A 27,726-nucleotide genomic window follows, 5' to 3' on the forward strand; every position below is an offset into this window, starting at 1 on the left:
GAACAAGATAAGCTTGCCTGAACTGCACCACTGTTTCTGTACCAAAAGTCACATAATGCATAACTCCCTATTCAGATAACGTATAACTCTTCAGCTTACATACAGTATAACACGGACATCTCTTGTGACCTACATTGATTCGCACCTTATATGTTCATGACTGTGCTGGGAAACTTACAGAAAGACAAGAGCCAGTTTTGTTTCTCTGTTCAACAGAAATTGCCACCACAATTGTAAAAATCTTTTATTCAACATTTTGTCTTAACTTTTAGGGAAGGAAGGGGTTATCCTAGCATAGCATACTTGGGGAGGTCTCTAGTTCGTGAAGTCCATTTGAGAGCAAGAAAATTTATAATAAAAATGTTGGCCTTCTACATTGCATTTGGCTTCCGTAATTCCATTCCAATTCCATTACTCCTACAATTTATTGATCAAACTACCCAAAACAAAAAAAAAGAAAAAGATGTCAGCCCTTTCGCATTTTCCTCCAGTCATGAAAGTAGCAGAAGTAAAGAAAACAGGGTTTGTATTTAAGACTGTACGTAGTCTTTTATGTCCTGTGGAGACAGTCAACAGTTTGTACATCAGCATCAGATGTCAGCAAACTGTAATGAAGGAGTGCATCAGTCCCATCCACATAAACAATAAAAATATGATGATTTTTGTGACGTAAAAAAAAAAGAAACCAAGAGAGGGGAGAGTTTGTACTCCCCAAGATCCCAGTTATTTTCTTCAACTGTAGATGATAAAGAAAGAGATGTGTGTTGTTATGGTCCAGAGTTTAGAAAAAAAAACTTGGCATTCTGTGCTAGACTGGCCAACAGGGTTGACTTTCTGGCTGACAGAGGGCTGATGGAGGAAAAGTTCTCAAGGATAATGGGTGGAAAAAAAAAAAGCAACCTGGCTATTATGAGAAAGACTAAGACTTCTTGGCATCCTGTGTGTTGCGTCTCTTGAGGTCACTCAGATCCACTGGCGTAAAAGCTGCAAAAGCAGGCAGAAACAAGTTGTTAACTGGCTTGTGCTTGATCGATTTATTCCTTTGGTGTGACATATAAAATTCCAATTTGCTAACAACTTACAAATTAGGTTAGGGTTTGGGTTCTTCTCCACATATTCCTGTGGTCCACGGTCATTACGTTCACTATTTTGTGTTGATCTGATGTCTCTAAGCACACACTGCCATGCTGAAGAGAAGAGCGACAATGACAACAGTTGTGACTTAATGAAGGAAAATAACACATTTAAATTAAAATAAACTGATAAATGTGAGACGTGTGGTTTACATGTCCAATTTCACAAAATCTGTGACAACATGCTTGCATTAGGCAACTACTTTAGCACTTCCACTAACTGCGTTTGTGTGTTACTGGCACCTAGAGCCAGGTTGAGACACAGAAGCCAGCTCTCACTTATCTCACACATGACAGCCTTTTCCTCTTGGAAACTGAAGTCTGTATTGCTTTAAAAACTCCCCATGCCAAAATCAGTGATTTTTAAATGATGGCCCACTGCTGCCCCCATCAGTAAGTACAAATGTCATATTTGTGATTCTGTGTTTGAAATGTGTATATACATTTACCAAGCAAGGCAGATATAGACCAGCAGCCTCTTCTTCCTTGCAAGCTAAAAAGAGATTTTCTTTTCTTTGGTGTTGGAGAATGAGTGGTTTACAAACCTAACTTTCTAATTAGAAAAGGCTAAAGGGGGGTTTAAGTGGCAAATATAAACATTGGTCTTAAGCAAGCATGGGTTTTATTAAATGGGCCTCTTGTTAAATAGCTAAAATCTTGTTTTTACGTTTGTCTATTTATTGTGCCTTATCATGTATAAGTACTAGTGTACTAGTGTAGTACCTGTATCAGTTCTCTTTACAACAATATAATACAATATAAAACAATATAAAGTCACCTGCTGAGTTTGAAGCCTTGTCAAGCCACCCATTCAACAGATTCAACAGAAAGAAAGTAATTTCTGGCTGTAGAGGTGCAATGCTTCCCTCCTCTCTCTAAACCCCTGGATGATAATTGGCCTTGGTGTGTTTTTTTAACAAAGAACATTCTTCTTCTTTCGGCTACTCCCTTAAGGGGTCACCACACCAGATCATCTGTCTCCTTCTCAACTTATCCCTCATGTCCTCCTAAGTTAGACCAACTGTCCGATTGTCCTCCTTCACAATATTCAAGGAACCTTCTCTGTGGTCGTCCCCTTTTTTTTCTCCTGCCTGGCAGCTCCATCTTCATAAAAGGTGTATAATTTACTACCACAGTAACCCGCATAAAGATCAAAGAAAGGTGAGGGTACTGTCTGACTCCATTCATTTGTCCCTGCGAGACGAGGAAAAAGCTGATCTTTTAGTGACCTGTCACATTTCTGCCAAGGTTTCTTGCATTTCTCATCCAAACACCACCAAAGTCCGCACTGCACACGCCAGTGCCCTTATTAGATCACTTGCCATATATGGTGAAAGAGAGAGAGAGTATTTCTGATACCATGCTGTTGTAAAACTAAGACGTGATAATGTGGACACAGCCTTTGTCCTGCAAATGCTTTTACATTCCACTCATTTGCAGCCAGTGGTAGTCATATGGAGAGATGTCTGGCAAATAGCAATGTTTCTTTTATTTTTTGATGATTAAACATTCAGCAGATTTTTTAGATCCAAGGTTCTGTACTGAACAAATACTTTTGGTAAGGTAAGTAACACGCAATGTAAACATTTTCTTTGTTTAGAGCAAAAATATATAGTGGTTATAGACTAATCATCTAGTATGAGTGTTGGGAAAAATTTGAGTGCCAGGTGATAAAGCTAAAATCCCACTGTGGTTCACAAATTATGCACATTATCTGTTACATTGACTTTAAATTGACAAAGAAAATTTAAAACACCAGTATTAGAGATCATACTTACTATCATGAATAAAGCGCACATTTTCTTCATGTGCAGGAGTGAAGATTTCCCCACTGTTAGTTGGGGATCGGGGGCTTGAAGTCCGCTTGTAACTATTCACCATCCTGGGAGCAGATGAGCTTCATAAACATGAAAACAGCTAAGTGAGCAACTCGAACAGACAATTAAGTCACTTGTCATGTATACGCACACTAAATGAATGACATAATACTATTATTATGTGTCAATCAACAATGTAGTACATTAAACTACATTAAATCAAACTGTAAAGACCACTCTTAATACAGTTTGTACTGAGTATTAACCCACCTGGTCATTCTGTTTGCAGTCTGTACTCACTCCTCGCTCCTCGATGGTGAGTTTGAAAGATACAAAGGTTCAGAATTCCTTAGCTGGAGTCTTGAAAGAAACAAGAGAGATAACTTTTAAATCTCACACAATCTAAGAAGTTTACCAAGTAGATTTTTGAGGCAACAGTTGCATTAGTATTTTTTTTTTTATCCATTTGCCTACATCACAGATAATGCTCTTTACTCTCAGTCTCTCATATGACTAATGAATAATATGTTATCCATCTTCTACCACTTTATCCTCCACATAAGGGGGGCTGTGCCAATCTCAACTGACATAGGGCGATAGGTGGGGTACACCCTGGAAAGGTCGCCAGTCCATCACAGGGTCACACAGAGATAAACAAGCATTCACTCTCACACTCACACCGATATGATGATATGTTTTTTTCTCGGTATTTGGACTCAAAACATAAGGCGATGTCACTTTTGCCTACACAAATGAACTTGCATTGGTTCACATTTCACACTATTCAATAATAAAGACATCTTAAGATTAGTTATTATTTCTAGACCCTCACTGCTGTGTACATTTTTACTTTTGATTAAGATCATTTTATTGATTTCACCGTATTTAAACTGTAGGAGGTTCTACTGATAATACCACCATATGATCACAAAGACTTTAAGTATGAATGTGAATACTTCTACCATTGCTCCCTAAAAGGATTAGGACTAAATTCCTACATCTCTAAAACAAAACGTATTTTTTTTAAAACGCTTGTTACACACTGAGTTGTTTTTTTTTAGCTACAAACTATCCACTGTTTCCATACTAAAATATACCTACAGGTAGTGCGTCTACCATATTCATAATGCTGAAAAAAAAGTTGCAAACCTTTCCTAATTTCTATAAAGCCCAGGTACGGTAAGCGTTTAAAGGACGTCAACAAACCAATAGGTCTTTGTTTACGTTTTGACTTCGGTAGCTTCAGCAGGGTAAAGAGTCAAGCCCAGTGTGTAACCTGTGCTTCAACTCCCGACAAAAAGAGCACGCACCGTCCCTAAAATTGCTTATTTTTGGGAATCTGTATTATCCTGCAGCGATGCCCCGAGGGATAGCCGACAATGGATTTGCTGACACAATAGTTTTAGCTAGCTTTAGCCGGCTAGCATCTGGTTTACTTTGCCTTGTCGTAGCGTTAGCTTAAAACAGCTAACATTTCAGCAGCGTTGCCGGTATTAAGCATTTATTACAAAGACGCGTGGCCCAATAACGGCATCTTAAAGCTACGGGTAACAGAGCACAGTGTTAAGATGTTCAACTAACCTTTTTAAAAAAATAATATTCCCTTTTGGTGTCTTGATTCAGACTGTGTACGTCGCTGGACCTGGCTAAAACGTTGCCAATGCCAACGAATCATTTCCGGGAAAGGACACGGAAGTGAAAGGACTCGAAGCGGACATGATTTGAAAAGCTACATGATAGTGAAGTGATGGTGGATGATGGTCTTTTCATTATTCTTAAAAAACAAGACAGTGATATTTATGAAAGGTATCTTTATTTATGAAAATGTACAAAAAATAGTTATTGAAAAGAAAATAATAAGACTTTCATTGCTGATTTCACTACAGAAAAGAACAGCAATATCTTAGTGAGAAATAATGGTTATTAATTGAGGTTATCCTCTTTCTGCCCAGCAGTGAAGATAATTATCTTGTCAGACAGAAAACATCTAGGTCCACATACTGTGTTGATAATGTAATGTTTAGTGTAATGTAACTTGCAATTTAACTTCCCACCATTATTATGAAATATTCATGATAATATAAATTAACCAAATCAAAAAGGGATGCATACATAACAGGTAAAGCAGATTTTGGTGGCACATTTTTGACATTGTGAGAAACATGAGAAAGTAAAAAAATAATATTTCCAAAATAGACGCTGGCATAAAGACAAATTCACAAAATAAAGTAATAAAATATATGACCAGAAACCACATTAAAGGGAAATATAGCTTAACTGCATGTTGATTCGCGGTTATAATTGAAAAAAACAACCACTTTTGAAACCGACAAAAAGACCAACCATTTTGCTTGACAAAATCAGTGATGTACAGTATATCGATGGGCAATAGTTGCTTCCCTCCACATGGTGGCCAGTCACACACAGCCAGTCTCAAACAGTTTGACCAGATCTTTGCAGTCTGGGTCGATGAGGTCTGCAGGTTTCTCACTATTTTCATTCTCTGCCTCTGTGCTAGCTCCAATCGACAGCAGATACCTGAAGGAGGGGGAGGGACTGAATGAATATTGTGAAACAAAATTCAGATTACAAATAAAAACACCCCATTATTTCTCATTTCAGTAAATTATTTTTAGTCACCATCCACCGTTTAAATATATTAGTTTAGCTCTATTGTGGGTCACTTTATGATCATAATATCAAACAAAACATCCTGGTATTTGGGTAGTGTAAATCATTATTTCCTGTGAATCCCCTTGATTGATGATTATTGGATTATGTCACTTTTTCCACATTTTTTCACAATGTTTAGCTATTTAAAATACATATCCAAAAAGCCTTTGCCTGGTTTCCAAAGCCACTGTGCTACACAATTTAAAAATTAAATGTTCATGTTCTCTAGGTAAGGTATTTATTTGATTTAAAGAAATCAGAGGCAAATGGTGGTGATGTTACCTAGCAATTTCTGGGTAGCCGTCACTGCAGGCAATGTGAAGTGGCGTCCAGCCATCTTCGTCTCTCTGATGAACATCCGCGCCGTATTTCACCAGCAGCTTCACCACCTCCAGGTTTCCCGTTAGCACAGCTTCATGTAGTGCTGCCATACCTGAACACAAAACTAAATAAGTCCTCTGCAATTGAGCAGAACCATGCAGTCAAGTCACTGTTTTAGAATGAGGCCATGGTTGGTGTGGTCTAGTCTCTAATGTTGCATTTCATTTAGCTGAGGGTTTTTTCAGTGCCTGCAGGGAAACTCACCTGAGAGGAAAATTGTATCCACACGAACCTTCCTTGCTCTCATGAACCGACCAATTTGCTCCAAATCTCCTCGTCTAACAATATCTTGGAAGATGATGTCATTGGGGAAGTGCACAGTCCTCTTTGCAGGTGTGACTGGTATTACAGGTGCAGGGGTTTCCTTTGCTTGTGCACGTCGTGATGAAGTGTACCGCGGCTCTTTGCTGTATGAAGGGATGTATGTTGGTGCAGCTGTGTAAGCAGGTGTGTAATGTGTTGTGCTGTACTGTGTGGGGGTGTACTTTGTTGTTGAGGTATATGTAGATTTGTAGTTCGTAGGTGTGTACTGTGAGGTGGTGCAATAGGTAGGTGTGTGGTACGTTGGCGTGTACTGTGAACTGCGTGTGTACGAGGACGCCGGAGGTACATGATAGTTGAACTTCATCACTGCAGTGCCTCCCCCTCTGCTGTCAGCTCAGGAGGAGGGAAGTGAGAAATCCGAGAGAATGCACTAATCCAATAAAAGAGCAGTATCCTTTGCCGCGTGTCCTTTGTGTGTCCCTTTGACTCCTTTTATTTATCCAAGCCTCGTCCAGCCCCAACTTTGCATAATATTAGCACTTTTCAAATCCTTTTCTTCACTTCACTATGTCCAAATCCCCTTCTTTTAGTTAGGTTTGTCCTCTTTTTTTCATCTGCTGTGAATCTCTCCCATCTGAGGTTGTAATGGTTTATACGCACAGTGTGTTTGCTGTAGCATAGGACCATCGTCTGATGGGGCAAGTTGGTGAGGACCCCTATATACCCTCTGTTGGTCTATTTTGGGGCCTAATATCCAGTGACTTCAGCTTAGAAATGAGAGCCTTGTATAGCTCCTCCCACTGTGCAGGCACATGTCCATGGACACTGTCGCCAAATCATAAAAACTGTTGACAAAAAAAAAATCTCTTTGGGTCTTGCTTGAGACATCTCACTACATAAACATACACAAATGTCACTGAATGTCCAACAATAACGTGTATGTCACATGTCTGGGAGGGTTTAGCAATTTCTTAGTACGTGTGTATGTGCACACATGCCAGTTTTCTGAGAATGTTGTTTTGCAGACGTCAACAAGAGTTGTGTTTCACAACAGAAAAACAACATCATAAAGCGACGGCACATGATTTTATTCTGGCTTGTGTTGCTGATTTGACTGCCCCTTTTGATTCAAAACGCTTACAACTATAATTTCTTTTGTAATTTTGTAACACAGAGGTGTGTTTCATACCTTTTTAAAGTCAAGTGTATGGGGGCGTTTTCAACTTTGTAAAGGTTCTTTCTTGTGTTCCTCACTGCATGTTTATGTCATGTGACTCTTTATGTGTGCCCTTTGCCTCTTAACCAGATACACCAATATATTTTCCCCGTGGAGGTTACTGTGGGAGCGCAGTCATGAGGAGCCGAGGGCCACACAGAGTAAATGTAACCCTTCATCTCAGATGCCACTGAAAAGTCACATGGTTGCCAGAAAGGCAGCTATTTACAACACTCAAAAAAATTGAGAATTCAGAACACGTAGAAACTTCCTGTATTCTATGTGATTAGATAAAATGAATTTATAAATATAATGTTGATAAATGATAAACACCACCTATTTTTTATCACTACGTGACAGACGTTGAGTTGTTATAGTGTGGTGGTCACACCAGCTGTCCTCAGACAAACCTTTAAGATGGGCAGAGCTGGCTATAACTGGTTTATAGAACCTTAGAAGAGGAATTGGGCATCTCACAGATGCTGCCAATGTAGCAGAGTAAATAGCACGGCTGCCATTCTTAGGTTTGTGTTGAGACACAACTGCGACCAATTACAGTACGACGTTTCGACACACCTCAATCACTTTTGTTGCTATTTAACGAGTTGCTGTAAATTATATTTTATTATTTATTCTTCGTCATCTGGAGGGCATTCCCTCGCCAGTCTTTATCTTCATAATACGGCTGTCACACAACGGCAGTGCATGCTGTGAAGACTGAAAATGCAGACAAGCAGCAGCTTGCTTTGTTTTTGAATATGAAAAAGCAAAATATTCACATCATATCGTGCAATAACTCAAGCTGTCATGCAATACTTGTGGAAGAGGTTTTTTTTAAAGCCACTATCTAGTTTCACAGTGTCTTATATGGTATTGTGGGGGTGCCGGGACGTCCTTGAGCGATGGTGACACTCTGCTTTCCCCGCTCCTCTCCACAGCTACTTCCACACCAAAAGAAACGAGAACCATAGCATGTGAAAAAATGTTTATTTGTCACAACCCGATGTCATGGCGACTCTTGGACACATGTCAGACTGAAATATCACATGCTTTCAGCTAAACATAGTCTCAGCCTGCTCTCCCACTACCTGCCTGTCCCTTTGTTTGCATGTTATGATGTGTCAAATAGCTGAAAACATTCAGTTACATGGCGCAATAGTCCTAGGTAGAAAAAGGAGTATTCTAATGCTGATTGCATCTCTGTGGTGTTGTGGACTGGAATCAGTGTTTCTAGATTGACATGTTTACATGACATTTTTATTCCGATCAGGCTTTTATTCCAATCGCTTGTGTCCGTGTAAACATAGTTTATGAAGAACAACATCCTTTCAGTCCTCTTTTTGTTACAATCAGCAGTCTCACTAAGTCCGTTACACTGGACCTTTAAATTGAACAAAAACCAAGGATTGTTTATAGCCAAACTCAAACAGGGAAGTCTACAACGTACTGTCATTCATATTTGGTAGAGAAACTTTTAATATGTGCTCAGGATGACCCATCTGCATCTGTCCGGTTGCAAACATTCAGGTCTTCAGTGACAATCAATCAAAAAATGAAACCATGAAACTGAAGTCCACACAACATGAAGATGTTTTTAATACTGACCTGTCACAGAGGCTCATCAGTGACCAATACATGCTGCAGCTATGCATTCCTTCACAGGTAAGAGATAGTTCTATGACTTCATCCTCTAAAAATAAGCGCTGCGAAGCATCCTGTCAGTCTTTAGCATGGAATGAATGCAGGTTTGCTGTACCAATAAATAATGTGGACCACAAAGGTCAGTGTATCAAATATGAATAATTTGTGTACACATCTGCCCGTGTATTGTTTCACAACTTAGTTTTGACCCTCAGCCGGAATTTTAAACAGAAGTATAGGGCACGAGACGGAAATGCACTGTTGTTATAAGTGTTATAGGAAGGTCATGGCTTAATAAATAACACAGCCAATATTAAAGTCTTTTCTCAGAAGCCGCCTCGCTTTCCTGGACACATTTTGGTCCCATGACAGGTAGCCAGTGTGAGCACACACCTGCATCACTAGCCGTACACATGAGGGGATTAGTCACTGTCTGGATCCCCACAGCCCCAGTGGGAGGTATACACTCAGGCTGCAAAGTATATCTGGTTACGGCACGCGCAGAGGACACGGGGAAAAAAAGAAGTTGTAATCTAAATCAGGAGCAAGTTATCCTCTGTCTTTCAGTGAGAAAGACAGACACTATGACACCATGATGCCTCTTGGGAAACGTGGATATACAGCCGCAACATAAACAGTTCATAATAGACTTTACAAAATAAAAGCAATAGTATGTAATCAATATGCACATTACAAGCTCCAGTGGCATGAGGTGAATTGATTAGGAGATATTGTAAATCCTCACAAGAATGAAGCAAACACATCCAACGCTAAACTGAGCCATATGCTGTTTAAAATGAGTTCATCTGCCAAATGGCCCAACACATGTGGCATGCTCATCGTGGTTCTAATGCCTTTGTACTCTAAAGTTGCTGAGCCACTCCCCCCTCAGTTATGAATGCATTGTAATGGGCATTTATGATTTTTAAATGTATGGCTTACATTTCTTTCTTACTTTTAATATAAAATCAATAGAGTCATTTACTAACAGTGGCAAAGTCAAGCTGCAGTGAGTTAAACTGTAAGAGTCACTGTACTACCGTGCTCCTATAATGTAGAGCCTTAGTGTTTCCTGTTCAAATGTATTAAAACTGTGCAAACTATAAAGCAAACAACTTGATTTTGAAAATAACTGACCTGAGGCTGCATTTTTCCATCAATTAAACTTGAAATTTAAATAGTGTATGTTCTCCGTGGGAAAACAGATTTCATAATCTCATCATAGGGGGGGATTTGCATAAACACTGATGAATATTAACATCTTTGGAGCTTTAACAATAGGCAATAAATGTAATTAGTGGTCATCAAAGGCATTGTTTATTCAATTTAATAGGATAATGTACCCGATCTTACTCTAGTCTATGTGTTTGGACACAGCAGGTGCAGACTGGTGAAGTGTTAATGTGTTCTTTGTTCCAAAGAGAAATAGAATTGTTCAGAACTGTTGGCTCCTCATAAACACTGCAATATTTTTCTAGTGGCCCGTATGTACCGGACGTGTAAAAGGACATACAGTACAGCTGTGAATAAATTGTTCCATGAGTGAAAAATCAAACCATAAACTCTACAGAACTTATTACTAAATCCATATGCCATCCTGTTGCCCAATTAAATACAAAGACAATTTTAAAAAGCCTATATCCCAATGTGGGGTTCTCTTGTTGATATTGAGCAAGTATTAAAGAAAAAAATACTGCAGTGCCAAGAGTTAAAGGAAGTAAACCAATGCTGCAGCTGTCCGGGACACAGTGAGCGCAAGAGGACTTGAGACTTAGCATAGAGGGGAGTGGAAGTAGCACCAAGGCTGCTGACTGTTTGTGTGAGGATAGAGTTACTTTAGCTGAAGCCCGTATCCATGGAAAAGGAGGTCAAAGGCTAAAAATTGTACATAATTGGTTGATTCTTGATTGCACAATGAGGGTATATGTTTCAATCTTGAAATGGGGACGTGTGTCCACTGTCCAGTGAACCCTCCCCCTCAATGTCACATTAATATTCAGGATCTATGAGAGCTTAAGCAATCAGATATGGAGGACTTTTAACAGGTCGACTTACTTAGAGTACGCTTTGCTCAGCCTATGAAGGACAATGAAAGTGTCACACATACACACAGTGGCATGGCTGGGCTGTCTTCAGCCCGTAGCCTTATTACAGCACAATGTCATGTAGTTGCTTGTCCATGACAAAAAAAGAAAATCAATATTGTATGTGTTTTTAGCTAAAAGATGAATGGACAATGAGCTCTTACCATTGATCACTACAGCATATTCGTAACAGGAAACTGTTTTAAATGCTGCATGGAACAAAAACTTCAAATAAAGTTCCTTTTTTGTAAAATGCATGTACTGTAATGTTATAAACCATCATTGATTTTAAACCTTGGCATATGGGTCATGCTTTGCATATTATGTGGCCTAATGCAGACCTAGTTGGCTAACTGTGCCCACCTGATTGTGCAGTTGACTCATCTTAGAAAACATATATTCTTAAAACTGTAGTAACATTGCTTGTTTAATATAAACACTTTTCAGATGATGTTATATCATTTCTGTTTATGGAGACCAAACAGAGGCAGAATAATAACATCATGAACCAAAAATCCCCTAAAATGACACTTAAAATAACATTAAAATGTGTTTTTGGTGCTACAACTTAGAGAGAGAGAGTACCTCCAGTTTCAGAAGGGCTCCCACTGCCTCACTGACTCCATTATTATAAATCATAGTCAACCACTTTGTGACTTAGAACATAAAATCTCCTTTGCGGAAAGAAGAAACATCAGGTCTAAGTGATGACCTCAGTGCAGCATCTGAAGACGACCACTGGCCCCATAAGGCCAAGTGAAAGACAGGATATTCCCAGAATGCATTTCAAAGGGGTCAATATGCTAATTTTAGCACAGCAGCCAATGGCGATTCAGGAGTGGTGCTCCAGATACAGATGGAGCTGGATCAGGTTACTCAGCACAGATATGAAGAGTGTACGTGCAGTAGTAAAGAGCGGACTGAAGACTGCGCCGGGACCTGAACACTGATCTATCACTCTTCGCATATGCGTGTAGCCAAGTGCGTTTCCTTAATTACCACAATACTGTCGCTGTAAAAAATGATCATGTGACAGCTTGAGTGGCTGTGCGTGTCCTCCTGTGGTAATATGAATCCCAACGTTCTGCTGAGGCACATGACCTCACACATCATCATTTTGGGACGGGTAGTAAATCCACTGTCTTCTCCCCTGACAGAGGGGTTACGATCTGAAGTGAGAGAAGCACCATCCATGGGCAAAGTGTGCAGAGTCTTAAATAACCCAGAAAAATTTGAAATACACTTGGAGCAAACACGACTTTGTGGTTTTTGTCTCTCGATCACATACTGTCTAGGCCAAGATAATGACTGTGCAGCTTACATTTCCTGTGTCCATGATTAATATCTGGTGAACAGACCATGAGTTGACTATATTACAGCTCTAATCAGTATGTTTTCATTAAGCTTTGAGCCGAAGCCACAGTTACCACAAATAAGTCATTTGGCTTATGAAAGCTCAGGAGGGAATGGTGTAATCTATGGAAATATTCACCCTGGTGACAATTTAACAAAGCTGCACTGTTCATGGGGATACATGACACATGGGTGAATGTCAGACAGAGAGGCAATGAGATGGAGAGATAAGATAAACCCTTGATATACAGGTCAGTCCGTACATTACTCGTTTCCGTGTGGACAGGCCTTAGTCTGTGCTAAGAATGGAGATGAAAGTGTGTCGGTGGCAGGCTGTCGCTGTCAGCTCAGGTGTCAGATGTGACACTTTCCCACACGGGTTTGATCTGCTCCTAAGAGCTTCGCGTCAAAAAGCCGATCTTTGTAATCCACATGTCGACAGAGAGTTGCCATGAATTGACTCAACCCAATGTATGCACTTTGACATTAAGTTCTACTGCTGCTGTCAGTTCACCTGAAAAACACATTTTTCCTGCGCGTAAAGCTTCCAGACATGAAGTTCGATTCTTATGACAAACACAGTCAAGCCAAAAAAAACATTAATACAAAATAGAGGGTTTGCAATATAGAAAACTAAATCTACAAATCCATATGGTGAAAGTAATTATTTATTCATGGGCTCAAATTGGGGTCAAACAGACAAGTGGTGTCAGTGAAAAGTGGTGTTTAATACCATTTGTACACAGGCTACATGTGATATTCAGGTATTTACAGAGGGTTTACAGGTGTATGATACAAAATCTGTGTGAAAAATGTTCAGTGCTCAAGGCAAAATTCGTCATATACAGTAGATGTGTTTTACAATTTATGAATTAGATTTTTTTTTAAGTTCAAGTTCAAGAGTTTTATTTGTCACATGCATCGTTAGACACATATAAGCCACAGTAAACCTGTAACCCTGAGTCCTCTAAGACTGCAAACATACAAGAATATAAAGAAATAAGGAAACATATATTAAGAAACTACTCGAGGTAGGCCACTCCATGTGTAAGGAGTATTAATTCAATTAAATCACCTTACATTCAGGGCTGCTTGAAGGCTGCCCTCTAGTGGTTTTTAATGAGTTTTTTCTCACATTCACTTCTGAAGAATATAAAGTAAATTTGTATTTTATCAAGTAATGAAGCAATTTTCACCACAGTGCTGACTTCAAATATTTCTTCTTCTTAGATTCTGCAACCAAAGACAGGACAAAATACAAATACGGGACAGAAACACGTAACAAAAACATTTTATTTGCTTTGCAAAGCAAGTGAATTTGAATCAGTGCAGAATGATTTCGTTTTTTTTTTTAAAACCTTTACAAAAATACTAAAAACCCTTTTTGCATCTTATGTCATTTCTCCAGCAGTCATTTCTCCAGCTGGATAAATAAGGGGAATAATAAATATTCACGTTGTTCATTTTGTCATGTTTTTATTCTCCGTGGTCAGCAGTGTTGTTGTCGCACTGGACAGAGTCTTGTTCGCCATGTTCTCCATGTTCTCCGTGGTCACCTTGGTGATCTGTATCATGATTCAGCTCTGCATATTCTACGGTCTGCTGAAAAGAGATAAAAAAATTAAATATGAAACTCTAATTTATACCTGCAACAAGATTATTATTACATGACATTGCTGCCTCCATCTATCAGTGTGATAAATCAAAGCTTTAGGGAATATTTACTTTGCACATATTTATCATACGTCATTTTTATGTATTCCTGCAGTTTTTTTTCATTTCTTTTCTATGCATTATTACCAACTGCTTGAATGGTTTTAACTACTTCTTTTACTTCTTGTTAAGCAGTATGTAACACTGTGATGTATACAGTGTTATATAAAGTTACTATTATGATTTCATTTCAATGGAACTAAGTTTTTGATGTTGGCATTATGTTAATATGCCTGAATCAAATGCCTGAATTAAATTTTTTTTTTTAGATGAACATGATATTATTCCCATTTTTGAACAAACAACAATGTTCTGAGGAATCTAATACTTGAGGTGACGTCACAGGGGTTTCCGCTTATTGTTGGTTATTGCTGTTCATTTCCAAGAGAAGTCGTTCTGAGCCAAGACACAACAGATCTGTGTGCGTGGTTAGTTTATACAGCTGATGTCTGGCATTTAGTTTCAATGGTTGAGGTCATGTTCTGGGGTTCTGGAATGCATTACTATCGGTATAGTTACTAAGCATGTGTGCTGCTACTTACACTCTGCTCTGGATCACCTGCAAAAACAAAGCCAGAGAACAAACTCAGGAAATGAAAGGAATGAAGGAGGAATCAAGGGAAACTTGCAATGATTCATTCATTAAACGGGAACAGTGACAAAGGCATTCTGCCCATCGTGTACATCCTACTGGAAACTAATCACATCGCATACAGTCACATCGCTAACATGCATGTATATAATGAAAAGTCCTTGAGTGACTGAGCAAAAACCAAAGTCTTCTGCTGTATCACTGTGTGACACAAACATGATGTCATGTAAACTGTTGTTGTTAGGAACCAATGACAGAACAATGGACAAGCATTTCCCTCAGGACTATTAAACAATGGGGGCATGTTCCTCGCGTAGTCTTAGCGGATGTACCCGCTGCTTAACTCTGATTGTTGGGACAGGAAGTTCTCTTTGATGAAAGCAGGAAGTGGACACCTGGCGAATGGAGCCTCTGTTTTCATGGGACATTCTTTCACCAACAACACAGATGTTTACAGTTGGAGCTGATCCTGTTTCCTGGTGCATTTTTCAAAAAAAATGTAAGCCAGTGGCGTAGTTTTTCACACCATGTAATGCACGAGCAATTTGAATGAAGAGCAGGAAGGAGACCGGTCCTACCGTGTTTGGAGTTCCTCACTTCGCTGTTCACTGTGTCTGTTTCTGTCTTGACTGGTGCTAACATAGAACAAACATTAACATTAACAAACGTATTTAATGCCAGAATGGTTAGATTTGACAAAAGTCTTATAATTGAACGCAAACTAACCTAGAGGCAGGTTCACCTCTGTTTGGATTTGCCTGTGTTGGTCTTCACCTGTGTATTGAGGTTCTGTTGTGGCAGTCTCACTTTTCTGGTCATCAGACTCTGCAGCACAAAACACTCAGCAGCATTAAAAAAAAAACTTCACTTATGTCATGTCATGTTCACTCACTCACGGTCACAGGGGGCGCTGGTGCCAATCCCAGCTGACATAGGGCGAAATGCAAGATAAACCTTCGGATAGGTCGCCATGTTATTTTAAAGAAAATTGCAAGAATAAAAACACACATGCTGTTTTTGTGGACACTCATTTCCCCTTACCCTAACCTTAACCATCACCAACTCAATTACTTACCCTAACCTAAAACTAAAGCTAAAGCAAAAGCTAAATCTAAAATTTATCTTAATCTTAACCCTAACCTTAATCCTTAGTCTTAATTCTCAAAAACCCTGTTAAAGTTGTGTGGACCAGCCAAAATGTCCTCACAAAGACATTAGATTAGATATTATTGAGATGTATTTAATATACACATGTTTTGAGGGTTTATGCCAGGTTTAATAGCTTTAGGGCTGATGTTCACAGAGGAGTGAAGTCAGTAAATATTAATTAAGATGGACATGGGAGTTGTAACAATAAGCAGAATACGGCCATGCAGTCTACTCACCAGAGCCGGACACATGTTCACTCCACACACTTTTTCCCATCATGCCTGGCGTGACTACACAAGAAGGAGTGTGATGAACAATGAACGGAATGATTTGAATGCTCAAAGCATTTAAAAAGAAAAATCAGTATAAAATAAGCGTGAATGTGTACCATTTGCAGCCTCAATGACCTCTGCCTGAGTGAGACTCAAGCGCTCCACTTTGGTGCTGGCTGACTTCCTAAGACGAGGTGGACACGAAACACAATTAGCTTTCTTAAACACAGGAAGCTGTGTGGGCGCCGCCGTGCTTGCTCTCACTCACACCACCACTAAAACAGATTTGTGATAAGAACAATTGCAACTCACACTGACAGCTCGCCCGTTCGTTTCCTTTTAAACTGACGGAGACATGTTTTGAAGACGACAACAAGGATCAAGACCAGTATGAGCAGGATGCAGAAGAACGCGATGAGACCTTTCTTCCAGCCAGCCATCTTCACTGCAGAATACATGTGAATTAAACGGACAGATGGAAATTATACTTTAGGTGCAAAAAACAGCATTCAATTTCAGAGGTATATGGCATATAACAACTTCATTATTAATACTGTGTCTGTGTTAAAGGTTAAATGGAATATTCCCTGTCATCCCAGACTGAAAACAGCTGGGTGTACCCTGATGCAACAAGGTGAGAATCTATTATCTACCTTTCGAATCATAAGTGAATATTCAGAGAATTTTACATCTAACGATCACATAAACAACTCACTTTTAACATTGCTTTTCAAAACGAAGGAATTAAAAGTCACAAGGTCCTCACAAGGACAGACACAGAAGAATACATGCATGAGGATGACACATACCTGTGATCATGATAGTGTGACTCTGTTTGCTTTCATTGGCGGGATTGGTGCTCACGCAGTAGTACCCCCCTTTGTGCTCTCCCTTGACATTGCGTACGTGGTAGTATCCCTTCTTCATTTTGGAGGTCTGTGTTGCTAGTGCTCCCTCCGACTCAGCGCGATACCAGGTGAAGTTGAAAGGAGGAGTGCCACTTTGAACTGAACAGGACAGAGTCAGGTCCTGGCCCTCGGACACGTCCCCCATGCTGGGCTCTATAGTAAGCATTGGTTTTGACACAGGCTCTGGAGAGAGTAAAATCGTGATTAGACTTGAAGGTCACAATGCTTTTTCCCACTGGTTTAACTGATTGTCGTTGTTATTGTTGCATCCAACAAACCTATGATCGTGGTTGAACGGAGCAGCTGTGCCTCGATTCCTGAGCCAACCATGGGAGGCCTGTGTTGACTGTTTTTTGCTTGGCACATGAACTTGCTTAAGTCTGAGCTCTTAAAGATGGATGAGCAGTTAAAGACGGCTTGGTCTCCTGGCTTGCCCACCACCCTGTGCCCAATTAGCCCCCGAGGCCCGTACAGGAAGTATATGATGGGGAGAGTGCCTTGGTCGCTGTGACAGAGTAGCTGGAAATGCCTTCCCAGTATGAGCGTCCCACCCACCACGCTCATTACAGGTTTTGAGACAGGAACTGGGGATACAAATAATTCGTTAGTTCATTCTTCACTATGTTTGTGAATTTTTTTTCTATCTTTATGTTTTTCTCTGATAGTTTTAGTTTACATTAGGCAGGATTACACCATGATTCTTCACAGCTCCCTCAAACAAGAATGCTATTAGTTTTGCAGCTATTTGGGTATAGATAGCAGTGTATTGCACCAACTGAATTTTTCATTTGGAAGAAAAGATCGGTATAACAGGACGATCCATCTAATAAGATATTTAATTAAAGATCTTATTGCTGTAGAGTCAATATAAAGGAGGCTTCGGGATCAATGAGGTCATAGGATTCATGCTCTGGGAACTATGACAATGCAATACATACAGCACATTTTTTGTTGTGATGTCGAGCAAATGAACACACAGTTTTCAAAACTCTGGCAATTTAAATGTCAAGACGTACCTTTGGCTTTTACAACCAGCGTTGGACTTTCTTTTACAAAACTGTGTGAAACCGAAGAAGCCATGGTTTTGCAGGTGTAGTTGCCATTTGTGCTAGGATGTGCCTGGGTAATGTACGTCTCTGAACTGGTCATCTTCTTGTTATTTTTGTAGATGGCGAACTGCAGTGTTTCGTTGTTGATCCTCTCAGGGACGTAAACAGACACAGAGCAGGTCAGTTTGAAGCGGTCTCCCACGAATATGTCCACAGGATCCACAGTCAGCCAGGGCTTTGAAAACAGCTCTGTCGGAAAATGCAGAAACATCATTTTCTACACAAAAATACACAAAGTAACGGGATGTTAAATGACATATATCACTGTAGGTGTTCTTGCCTTTGACGGTGAGTGTTATATAGGTTTCTTTCTGCACGTTGCCCCACTCTGCCTTACACACAAGCTCCCCAGAGTCGCCTTCCTGCGCTGTGAACCGATGACTGAAGCTGACTGGTGCTTGCTTGAGGATCCTCTTGTCTTTTGTCAGGAATACTTGGATGTCTTCCAGTGACGTCACCACTTTACAGACCACCTCTATTACATCGCCCTCGAAGACACGAGAAGTTGGCAGCACATTCATGACAGGGGAAATGTGGAGTTCTGCATGACACAGAAATGTGTTAATGATGAATAACTCTTGAATAACAACTGATCTTTTCTTGGTGATGCACATATCAACTCTTCTAATCACCTCTGACTATCACTTGCACCTCATTGCTGTGGTTAGAGCGCCTGGTCCCGGAAACCAAATTAATCTCATAGTCGCAGTACAGGAAGTAGTCTCCAGCCTGTCTGAGAACCAGCGTGGTCTCTGATGAGCTCCCAGTGGGTGCTACCTGCTTCATCCTCTGAGACTCTTCATTTCTAAACCTACGGAAAAAACGGAAAATCAGGGATCCTTTCTCGTCCGGAGCACTGCAGGTCGCTATGAAGTCGTCACCCTCATACAACGTGGTCTTGTTCAGATACAGAACAGGATCCTGTAGGCCTGAGGAGGGAAAAACAAAACAATAAGACAATGGAAAGCAAAGCCATTATTCTTCATAGTCTATACTTGCTGCTCGGATACTATACAGTGTAAAAATAAAATGGTTGGCAAACTTACCAAAAATTGGTAACTCTCAAATGAATTTTCCTTTTTTGTATCGAAAACACAACACATTCATTATGAATTGTGATTATTTACATTCTTAGACACTCATTTCAAGTTGAAAAGCATATTTCTTATGCCAGATGAAATTGAAAGACATGGTGTCCTGAAAGAAATTATAACACCCACTATTCAAATGTAACCTTTTGTAAGGCAAAAATTTCAAATAAAAAAAACACAAACCCCCGCACAATTATTTTTACAGCATAAACGCCCAATTATTTGTTTGTCCCTTTCACCAGCTGAATGTGAAATGTCAAATGTTACGAGAACGCTTGAACACATCTCCAAGGCAACATTTCAAAAAAATCCTCCCTGCTCAAAACTTAATTACAAAGTAATTATAACATAACCTTCGCACAGCACTCACAAAGCCCAAATGTTCACTGTAATTGATCATTACTCATAAAAAAACAACATTTCAAGGTGTATGAAAACACTGTATATCATGTTGTGAAAAATGGATAGCAATAACAACAGGAAAGAAATATCTCTGCTTTTGTCTCACAGGTTTAAGTTGACATCCTGCCTGCCTATGATGACATATGGCAGAGTTCCTGCTATTTTATTAACTTCTGTAACATAAATTCACCACAGTGGGGGAAAAAGCAATCACAAGACAAGGGTTTGAGAAATGTACCATACCAATGTGACACCTAGAACTTTATACCTGTGACGTCCAGTTTTTGGCTGAAGCTGGTTTTGCTCTTGTCTTTGACTGTGACCCGACATTCATAACTGCCGGAGTCGGCCGCCCTGGCCGGCTGGAGTTCATGCACGACTGTGTCTTCTGTGGTGGTGAAGGAGCGGATGGGAACGTCGTCACGGACAATCTGGAACTTATGCGTCAGGCGTGCGGTGTTGTCATGACTGACGATGACCCGGCACTGCATAGTCACTAGTGTGCCACTCTGGACAGTGCTGGCAGGTAGGATTTTGAGGCCCACGGCATCTATAATGTATGCTGTGGGTTCCAAAGTCACACACACACACACACACACACACAAACACACACACAGATGCATATTAAAAATTCACAAATCTTATTTTCCTTTTGTAAAATCAACACAAAGGGCTGCAGCAATGACAAAGAGTCAGGGTGGGTTTCTTTTCCACACTAAAGGTGAAGTCTCTCCCTTGCCCTCGACTGCATTGTAAGCAGGAGCTGCTGACGGAACAAACGGTGTCTGACCCTTTCTTTCCCCTGGGAGAGCTGTGTTCATTTATCACTCTCCTGCTCTCCATCGGCAACAACAGTACTGTGTAACCTGCCTCAACTACTTTCAAACAATCACTTTGTCAACATCCTCAAAGTGCCGCTGTGAGTTTGGGCAGTGGCCCCGGGATCAGTGATGTAGAGCCACGGAGACAGTGAAGGGCCGGGTCTCACTCGGCTCCATTAGAAAACAATGAAAAACCTTACAAATATAGAGCTTTGACAAAATATAAATCTGAACCCAGGTCCCATAACGAGGTTTTTTTGTTTTGCCATTTTTCTCCACAGCTGTCGGACGATTGGTAAAAGTCTTGAAGTAAGGAGACTTTTTCAGAGAATAAATAAATAAATAAAAAACAAACAAACTATTATCTTGCCTTTATAAAAAAGTGTTTCAGGCAACAGCACAAAGAAGGGAAACGGCACCCCTCCCTTTTCCAAAGCATGTCGGGTGTCAGATGATGGCTTCTGTTAAGCAAAATCCCCTTGTCTCAAGTACATGTAAAGGGCTTTTTCTTTCTTTTTTTGTAAGGCTAGAAAAACCAAAATGACTTTTATTTCAAAGCAATTATCCAGCAACTGACTTTTATGCACAGGGCCTTCAAGACTTTGACTGTCTCTATAAACATCTGGCGAAGAATAAAAAAACAACAACAACAATACAGGATGTTTGTGTTTTAGTTCCACATCAGGTTTAACATTTGAGTCCATCATTACTCAGGGTGTTGTGAAAGAAATAACCAGCTTCACCTGCGACAACTGAAAATAGCTTTGAGACATTTCAACAAAGCCATGAAAATATCATGGAGGCCAGGAGTGCCTAATACAATGCCCACTTCCTGCAACAAAGAGCTTTCTTGTCTCATACAATGCGGTCTGGATCTCCATGAACTCTCTCAACACTAGAAAAACAATGTACAGTGCAGCATGTAGTTATACTTACATGACTGTCCTCTTGCACACTGTGCTGTAGTAGGAATAAAAGAAGGGGGAAAAAAAAACAACAGAAAATATAATCAGGACATTGGTTGTGACTGGAAGAAAAACCTTTATCTGTAAAGCGGCACAACAGTGGGTCCTTACAGAAGAGGAGGATAATGGTGAGGAGCAGCAGCGGCGGCAGGTTGGGGGGTCTGGTGTCCATCCTGAGTGATGGTGGTTCACTCCTGTGATTAAACTCTAGCTGCAGAGGTGCGACGACAGAGGGGCAGCAAAGGGCAGGCAGAAGAAGAGGGGAGGGGCCGCAGGAAGGGAGAGGTGGAGTGTGTGGGGTAGACAAACTCTTGGTGTTTCAGTGCAGTAAGGCTGATGAGGGAGGGGTTCCTCGTCTTATCGTGTACTGCTTGACTGAGCAGGAAATGGCTGTTACTACTTCCTCAGGAACTGAGAACTTGCAATTGGTGTACAGGAGGCAGAGGGACCAACAAACGCTGCACAAGAGCCTTTAGTGAAAGTTTTTTGACCATGTAACATCCTCGGTTTGCTCCGAGGATGAGAATTACTCATTCATTCAACACCTTGTTTTTAATCCCAATCCTGCAGAGCAATATCTCACTACAGCCACATTTGGTAACTGAGTGGTCAGGCAGCTGCCTTTCAACACAGACAAACCAAAAACAACAAACACATCAAGAATAATATAGCAAATGAAAGGCTGTGCTCTACTTTGCCTACTCGTAAATTGTTAATATCATCTGCAAGTTTCTTCACTGACCTACAGGGATCCCTACCGAGCAATGATACAATCTCTTATCCGACATTAAGCATATTTATAACATACACTGTTTTGACACCGTCTCAAACCCCCACGGTTAATCCTTTCTCCAGTGCTCAGCACCCTCTTGTTGAAACTGCAAGATGAAACCCTGATGGAGCCAATGAATCATTTATAGACTACAAACTAAGATCTTAGCAACTGACACACTTTTGCTGTAGACTGTGATCATTTATACATGATCGTATAAAAAAAGAAAGAAACATCTGTAGATGTTCTGGATATTTATATATATATAACATCAGGGGAGGTCAAATGAAAGCATAACCTGTAAACCATCGACAAACCGTCCATAAAACAGACTTACGTAAATTCCCCACAGTGTCACAAACAAACACAGCTGATCATATTAACATTTTTTTTTTGTCATCACAGGTGCAAAACTGAGTAAAGGTTTTGAATAGCAAGAAGACGGTTGCATTTGTGTCTGAAGTGCAGATAAACGCATGCAGCATGTAGCTTCTTTCAACAGCCACCGAGAGGCACTGAAGACCAATAAAAATAAACGATGCTTGAAAGCCCCAGCTCTGTGTTATCTGCAGTTCTCCCGCTCACATTCACTTGTTTCACATTTGACAGGAAAAAAAACAAAAAAACAAGGTGTAGCGTATCTTCTCGAGAGCCACTGCAGAGGTGACCTTCATAAAAAGCCACGTCAGTCAAGCACAGACGGCTCTGTCTGACCTGCACTTTCACACAACGAGCCATGAACGCTGTGTCTGCCGCTCCTAATCTATTTTATGGTTCATTTCTGAAACTCATGATGGAGCAAATGTTATGTCACATATTATGCTGGGATGCGAGTACAAGAAACAGCTGTTGCTGTGTGAGTGTGTGTCTATAAATGTTTTTTTTTCTTCTTTCCAGGACCTTATGTTGTGGTCTTAAAACCATAAGTCCTTTAGCGGCCTTCTAGAGGTCAATCCCTTTAATTTGAACACATACATATCACATAACCCAAACCATGAAAATGGCATAAAAATGTTATGTAATATTTTACATATCAAATTTACCTAATCCCCATATTACATGTTTTTGGACTGTGGGAAGAAGCCGGAGAACCCGGAGAAAACCCACGTATAGATTGCTGCAAAGGCAAGAGTTATTTGAAACATTATTTTAAACAATTATTTATAACAATCTCAGGCTATACATGACACTTATATTATTGAATGAATATTCCAGTCTGTTTCAGTCTCTGTAAGTTTATTCCATAGTCAATCCCTATAGACACACACAAGGTGGTCCTCCACTCCAGATTGTGTTTCCCATATAGTTCACTTGAGGGTTCAACCATCTCTGATGTAAGTGAAAAAGCTTTGCTTGCCTCAGCTGAAGGGAACAAAAAATAAAAAATAAACTGCTCCGTGTTCTTTTCAAATCTCAGTTTAAGGTTTATTTGAGCCACTCAGCCTCTCGCTGCCCAAACTGAGTCTCTATGCTGGTGCATTAGAGCAAGACAGTGGCTGATTAGTTGCAAAGTTAACAATTTAACCTGACGTTCTCTCCTGGTTGACGATGGAGTACATGGCGTTTGCATACATTTACTGTACCAAGTGTACTTTAATGAAAGGAGTGATTGATGGATGCCGTGGTAACGCTGACACTACTGAGTCGTAGTGGATCCAGAGCGATGTTGTGATTTATGTCTTCGCTCTGAGCTCTATACTTCCAGCGTGACTGCCAAACAGCTCCTGGCTCTGCTGCTGCACTGTGCTGTAATATGGGCTCCAGTGAGATATTAGCTACTCAACTATGCAATAGCATTACATCTCATATATGAAGCTACAGAGATAATTATCATTGTGGATGCACTGGCAGCGCACAGGCCTAACCGATTTAGGGCTGAACTGTGATTGATTGAGTGTTACATACTGTTGGTGTACTCGATGACTTCAGTGTTTTCAGCTCATTCCTGTTGTCTGCATGTACCCGTGACCCAGTCTTGAGAATTACATTTTGCAGGTTAAAGGTTAAGGACACTTTGAATGCCTTCGGAGAACCCTGTTTAAATAAATTCTGCAGTACTGGAATCACTGCCTCCATTTGGGTGGCCAAAGGTTTTTGGCCTCTTCAACATTATATTTCCTTTAAGTCAACATGTGCCAGTTTTATGAGTCTGGGAAAGATGTGCACAGACTGAAACGGTGAGATGAGCAGGGGCATACAACCACCGGGAGCTAAGGACATCATGCAATGAAGAAGTGAGTGAAACAACAATCTAGACATCATGTTTAAAGATACCATATTGAACACTCTTCAAATCCATAGAAATATGTAAACCCTATGAAACATGAGCGTGTTAAAGGAAATATTTGTGCTCTAGCCTAAGCGTTGTCTTTTGTCTTTTTCGTTTTCACGACTGCTCACTGCCATTTGCGGCCGACTCTGACGTTGAACGGCTCCCCTTGAAGCACGAATGCACAAAAGGAAGCGAACGAGACGACAGGACAACTATTCCCATGATCCCCCGCTGCTTTCTGACATGACCAAACTTGTTATTGTTGTGATTAAGTGACATCTAATGGCAGACATTACAGTGTGTGCGTTTCATTTTGGCCTGCTGCTGGATAATAAAACAAATTCAGCAAATGCATTCATGGTACCAGACGGAGACCTATCTAAACAAATGGTTTAATAAAAGAAATGGGAAAGAATAATTCAATGTGTGACACTGATGATATAGAGTGTAAAAAAAAAAAATCCATCTGTAGTGTGTCTCACACACACACACACACACACGCACGCACAGCCAAATATTGACCTAACAAAGCCACTCCCCATGTTCTGCTCTCTGATATAGTGTGTTATGACAGGGAGCAGCCACTCGCGTCCACAGGGGTTTTCTGCAGCCCACGTCGGGTCCAGGTGACCCAGGACAGGCCACGCTGTTGACGAGGGACAGCATGAAGACGTCTCTGCCTCTGGCACAACATTCTGCAGCTTTGACGTCGCCCGTTCACAATCTCACACACTGGCCCACAACTCATCTTTCTTTCAACATCTCTACTGTTCAAATGCTGTGACTTGTTCTGCTTCACTAATTTATCTAAATAGATTTAAAGTCCGAGTCCTCATCTTTGCCGCTGGCTATTCTTTCACCGTCCTTGCCTTCTTTTTCTCTTTGCTCCCAATTGTTTCCTTCCACATCATGTTTTACATCTCTCTCTTCTCGAGGACGGCCTGTTTCTCATTTTCTCTGTCTCTTTCTATCGTCCTTGCTCCACCCACCTCATGTCTGAAGAATCAATAATAAATGATCGGAGAGACTTGGCTGTGACAGGCTCTCTGCATCGACTCTCTCAGGATTACCAGGGAAGAATCAAGACAATGCTGCAGCTCCTGGTACAGCAGCAGCTTTGCAGTCAGATAGTGAAGCGGACGGGGACACAGAGAAAAGCCATGCTCGTTGTTCCATACTGAAGAACATTAACCGTGAGTGCTCAGGGATGTATGCATCATGGCTCTGCCAGCCCTCGAGTCTGCACTCGCTCCCCCCCGATGCAGCTCATCCGCATCTGAAAATCCACGCGGGGGGGTTGGGGGGTGCTGTGCTGAGGGGCCTGCGTTGTGCTCACTGCTCACTCTCCACAAAAACCTTTATCCTTTACCTCCCTCCTTGGCGTGAACGTGGGCCCTAATTCTATTTCTCATCATGAAATCCACCCCACTGAAGTGTCCTTGTACGATACACTCCCAGGGTGTTCTTCTGTTGGGGATCCTGGTGAGATTCAAAGGAGCACACTGTGAGAGTAAAAGAGAGAGACAGAGAGAGAGAGAGGATCACATCTGTGTAACTCTTAAAATCAATTATGCAGGCATCAGCAAACACGGACACATATTTCCCCGTTACGTCCAACGATTAAAACACCAAGGTTTTTTTCTTCTCATAAAGGTTGCAAATGGAAAAACATAGATGTGACAGTGATACTCCAGCTGCCGTTAAACCTCTGCAGACCAAGTGGATTTAATGATGTGACATTAAAAATCCACCAGTATAATATCCAAATTGATGGAAATGTGGCATTTATGTTCATTTCAAGTGTTAGTTTTAGGAACGGCTCATCGCGGCTCAACACTTTTATTATGCCTCCATTTTGACTTTAATCAACCATAAAAACAGTTTTATATTATCATCTTGACTTTAATCAAGCATAAAAACAGTTTTATATTATCAGCATTTACACATTTTTGCTTGTCCAAATGACCAGGTGAATGGAAACACACTTCTTACAGTTACTACTTCTTACAGTTACTTACTACAGTTACTAGCTACAGGAAGCTACAGGTGAGGGCAGAGTTTGGGGTCTAAATTGCAGTCCACTTTCTTGTTGGTGGTATTTCTTCATAATCCCCTTTTTGGTTGGTGTGCAGTGTCATGGGAAGTTTGTTTTGTGGACCCTTCCCCGTTTACACTCCTACTCTTGTGGTAAGCCCAGATCTGTCCTCTCCCCTCCCCCCCTACCAGAGCGCTAACTTTATATCGTGCATTCAGATTATTCACTGTATTTTATATTTACGAATATATTAGGACATTGTAAATAAATAAATAATAATTCTTCAAAAACCTGAAGTCTCTGCCCGGTGGTATCAAATGAACCTATAATATTTTAGAGTCCATAGATTCCATAATACATTTCCTGAGGTGAAATTCCCCAGTTGGCAATTTTGCAGCACTCTGCATGTGCTCTAAGAGCTTTTGGGTTTCATACATACGTCACAATCGTCCTCCTGCACGAAGAGAAAAAAGCCAGAACAACAACAAAACCAAGAGTGTTATGTAAGAGAAAAAAATCTAAATACCCTCCACAGAACAGAGACTCTCCAGAGAGAGCTGGATCTTTCTTTGGAATCTCATTCATCATGGTGAGAGTTGGTTCATCTTTACTGCAAATTGCTGACACGTTAAAGTGAAGAGTCCCATGTTCTAACCTAGTTGGAAGTGTTTGCACATGCAGGGTTTTCAAATATCTCTATTAGGGCCATCCCTTTTCACGCATAATTTGGATATCCGTTTGAACCCGGGGGTGTTCAAAGTCAAACCTAGAAACTAGAAACTTAAATGTCATCAGTCATGCGAAAAATATAGGACACAAGCAAGACAATCGTAACAGTGAAGCATCTAAAAAGCCATAAGTGGAAGTAATTTGCGTAAAAGTAGCATAAATAATGATATGACATTTGTGTGCATGTGGGTGACAGGGTTATCTGGATATATTTTAGGGAATAGTGTGTTGAACTTGATCGACATAAGTCTCTATACTGGTTATATTGGTGGTCCCTGCTCTTTCTGCACACACTTTTACTTGCATGGTTTGACTTGATGTAATGTGCTACTCC

General features: G+C 40.5%; 3 protein-coding genes across 8 annotated transcripts; all 3 read right to left on the bottom strand.

Annotated features, from left to right (window-relative positions):
* Window positions 1–229: 229 nt before the first annotated feature.
* Window positions 230–4,654, bottom strand: mcrip1 (MAPK regulated corepressor interacting protein 1). Its single transcript, XM_058654647.1, has 5 exons — window positions 4,532–4,654; window positions 3,221–3,310; window positions 2,912–3,030; window positions 1,083–1,187; window positions 230–984 (listed from the first exon to the last, which is right to left on the bottom strand). The coding sequence occupies exons 2-5, from the start codon at window positions 3,226–3,228 to the stop codon at window positions 920–922; spliced, it is 297 nt and encodes a 98-aa protein (XP_058510630.1). The 5' UTR covers window positions 3,229–3,310; window positions 4,532–4,654; the 3' UTR covers window positions 230–919.
* A 90-nt stretch (window positions 4,655–4,744) lies between these two features.
* ppp1r27a (protein phosphatase 1, regulatory subunit 27a) lies at window positions 4,745–6,783 on the bottom strand. The gene is made up of 3 exons (XM_058654646.1): window positions 6,209–6,783; window positions 5,906–6,056; window positions 4,745–5,488 (listed from the first exon to the last, which is right to left on the bottom strand). The coding sequence occupies exons 1-3, from the start codon at window positions 6,630–6,632 to the stop codon at window positions 5,368–5,370; spliced, it is 696 nt and encodes a 231-aa protein (XP_058510629.1). The 5' UTR covers window positions 6,633–6,783; the 3' UTR covers window positions 4,745–5,367.
* A 7,054-nt stretch (window positions 6,784–13,837) lies between these two features.
* Window positions 13,838–21,838, bottom strand: pecam1a (platelet and endothelial cell adhesion molecule 1a). Of its 6 annotated transcripts, none has more exons than XM_058654660.1 (15): window positions 21,696–21,838; window positions 21,556–21,579; window positions 20,067–20,360; window positions 18,938–19,234; window positions 18,586–18,846; window positions 18,213–18,494; window positions 17,475–17,780; window positions 17,098–17,379; window positions 16,601–16,733; window positions 16,405–16,472; window positions 16,253–16,306; window positions 15,594–15,692; window positions 15,446–15,502; window positions 14,818–14,834; window positions 13,838–14,161 (listed from the first exon to the last, which is right to left on the bottom strand). In XM_058654660.1, the coding sequence occupies exons 1-15, from the start codon at window positions 21,754–21,756 to the stop codon at window positions 14,039–14,041; spliced, it is 2,358 nt and encodes a 785-aa protein (XP_058510643.1). In that variant the 5' UTR covers window positions 21,757–21,838; the 3' UTR covers window positions 13,838–14,038. The 6 variants fall into 6 exon arrangements, 3 of the variants coding, with proteins under 3 accessions (XP_058510643.1, XP_058510641.1, XP_058510640.1); XM_058654658.1 differs by having other exon boundaries at window positions 13,838–14,164; XR_009242568.1 differs by having other exon boundaries at window positions 14,030–14,161; window positions 14,818–15,502.
* Between the last annotated feature and the right edge of the window lie 5,888 nt (window positions 21,839–27,726).

Source organism: Solea solea, chromosome 16 (genome assembly GCF_958295425.1).
Source record: "Solea solea chromosome 16, fSolSol10.1, whole genome shotgun sequence".
In the NCBI taxonomy this organism is placed as follows: Eukaryota; Metazoa; Chordata; class Actinopteri; order Pleuronectiformes; family Soleidae; genus Solea; species Solea solea.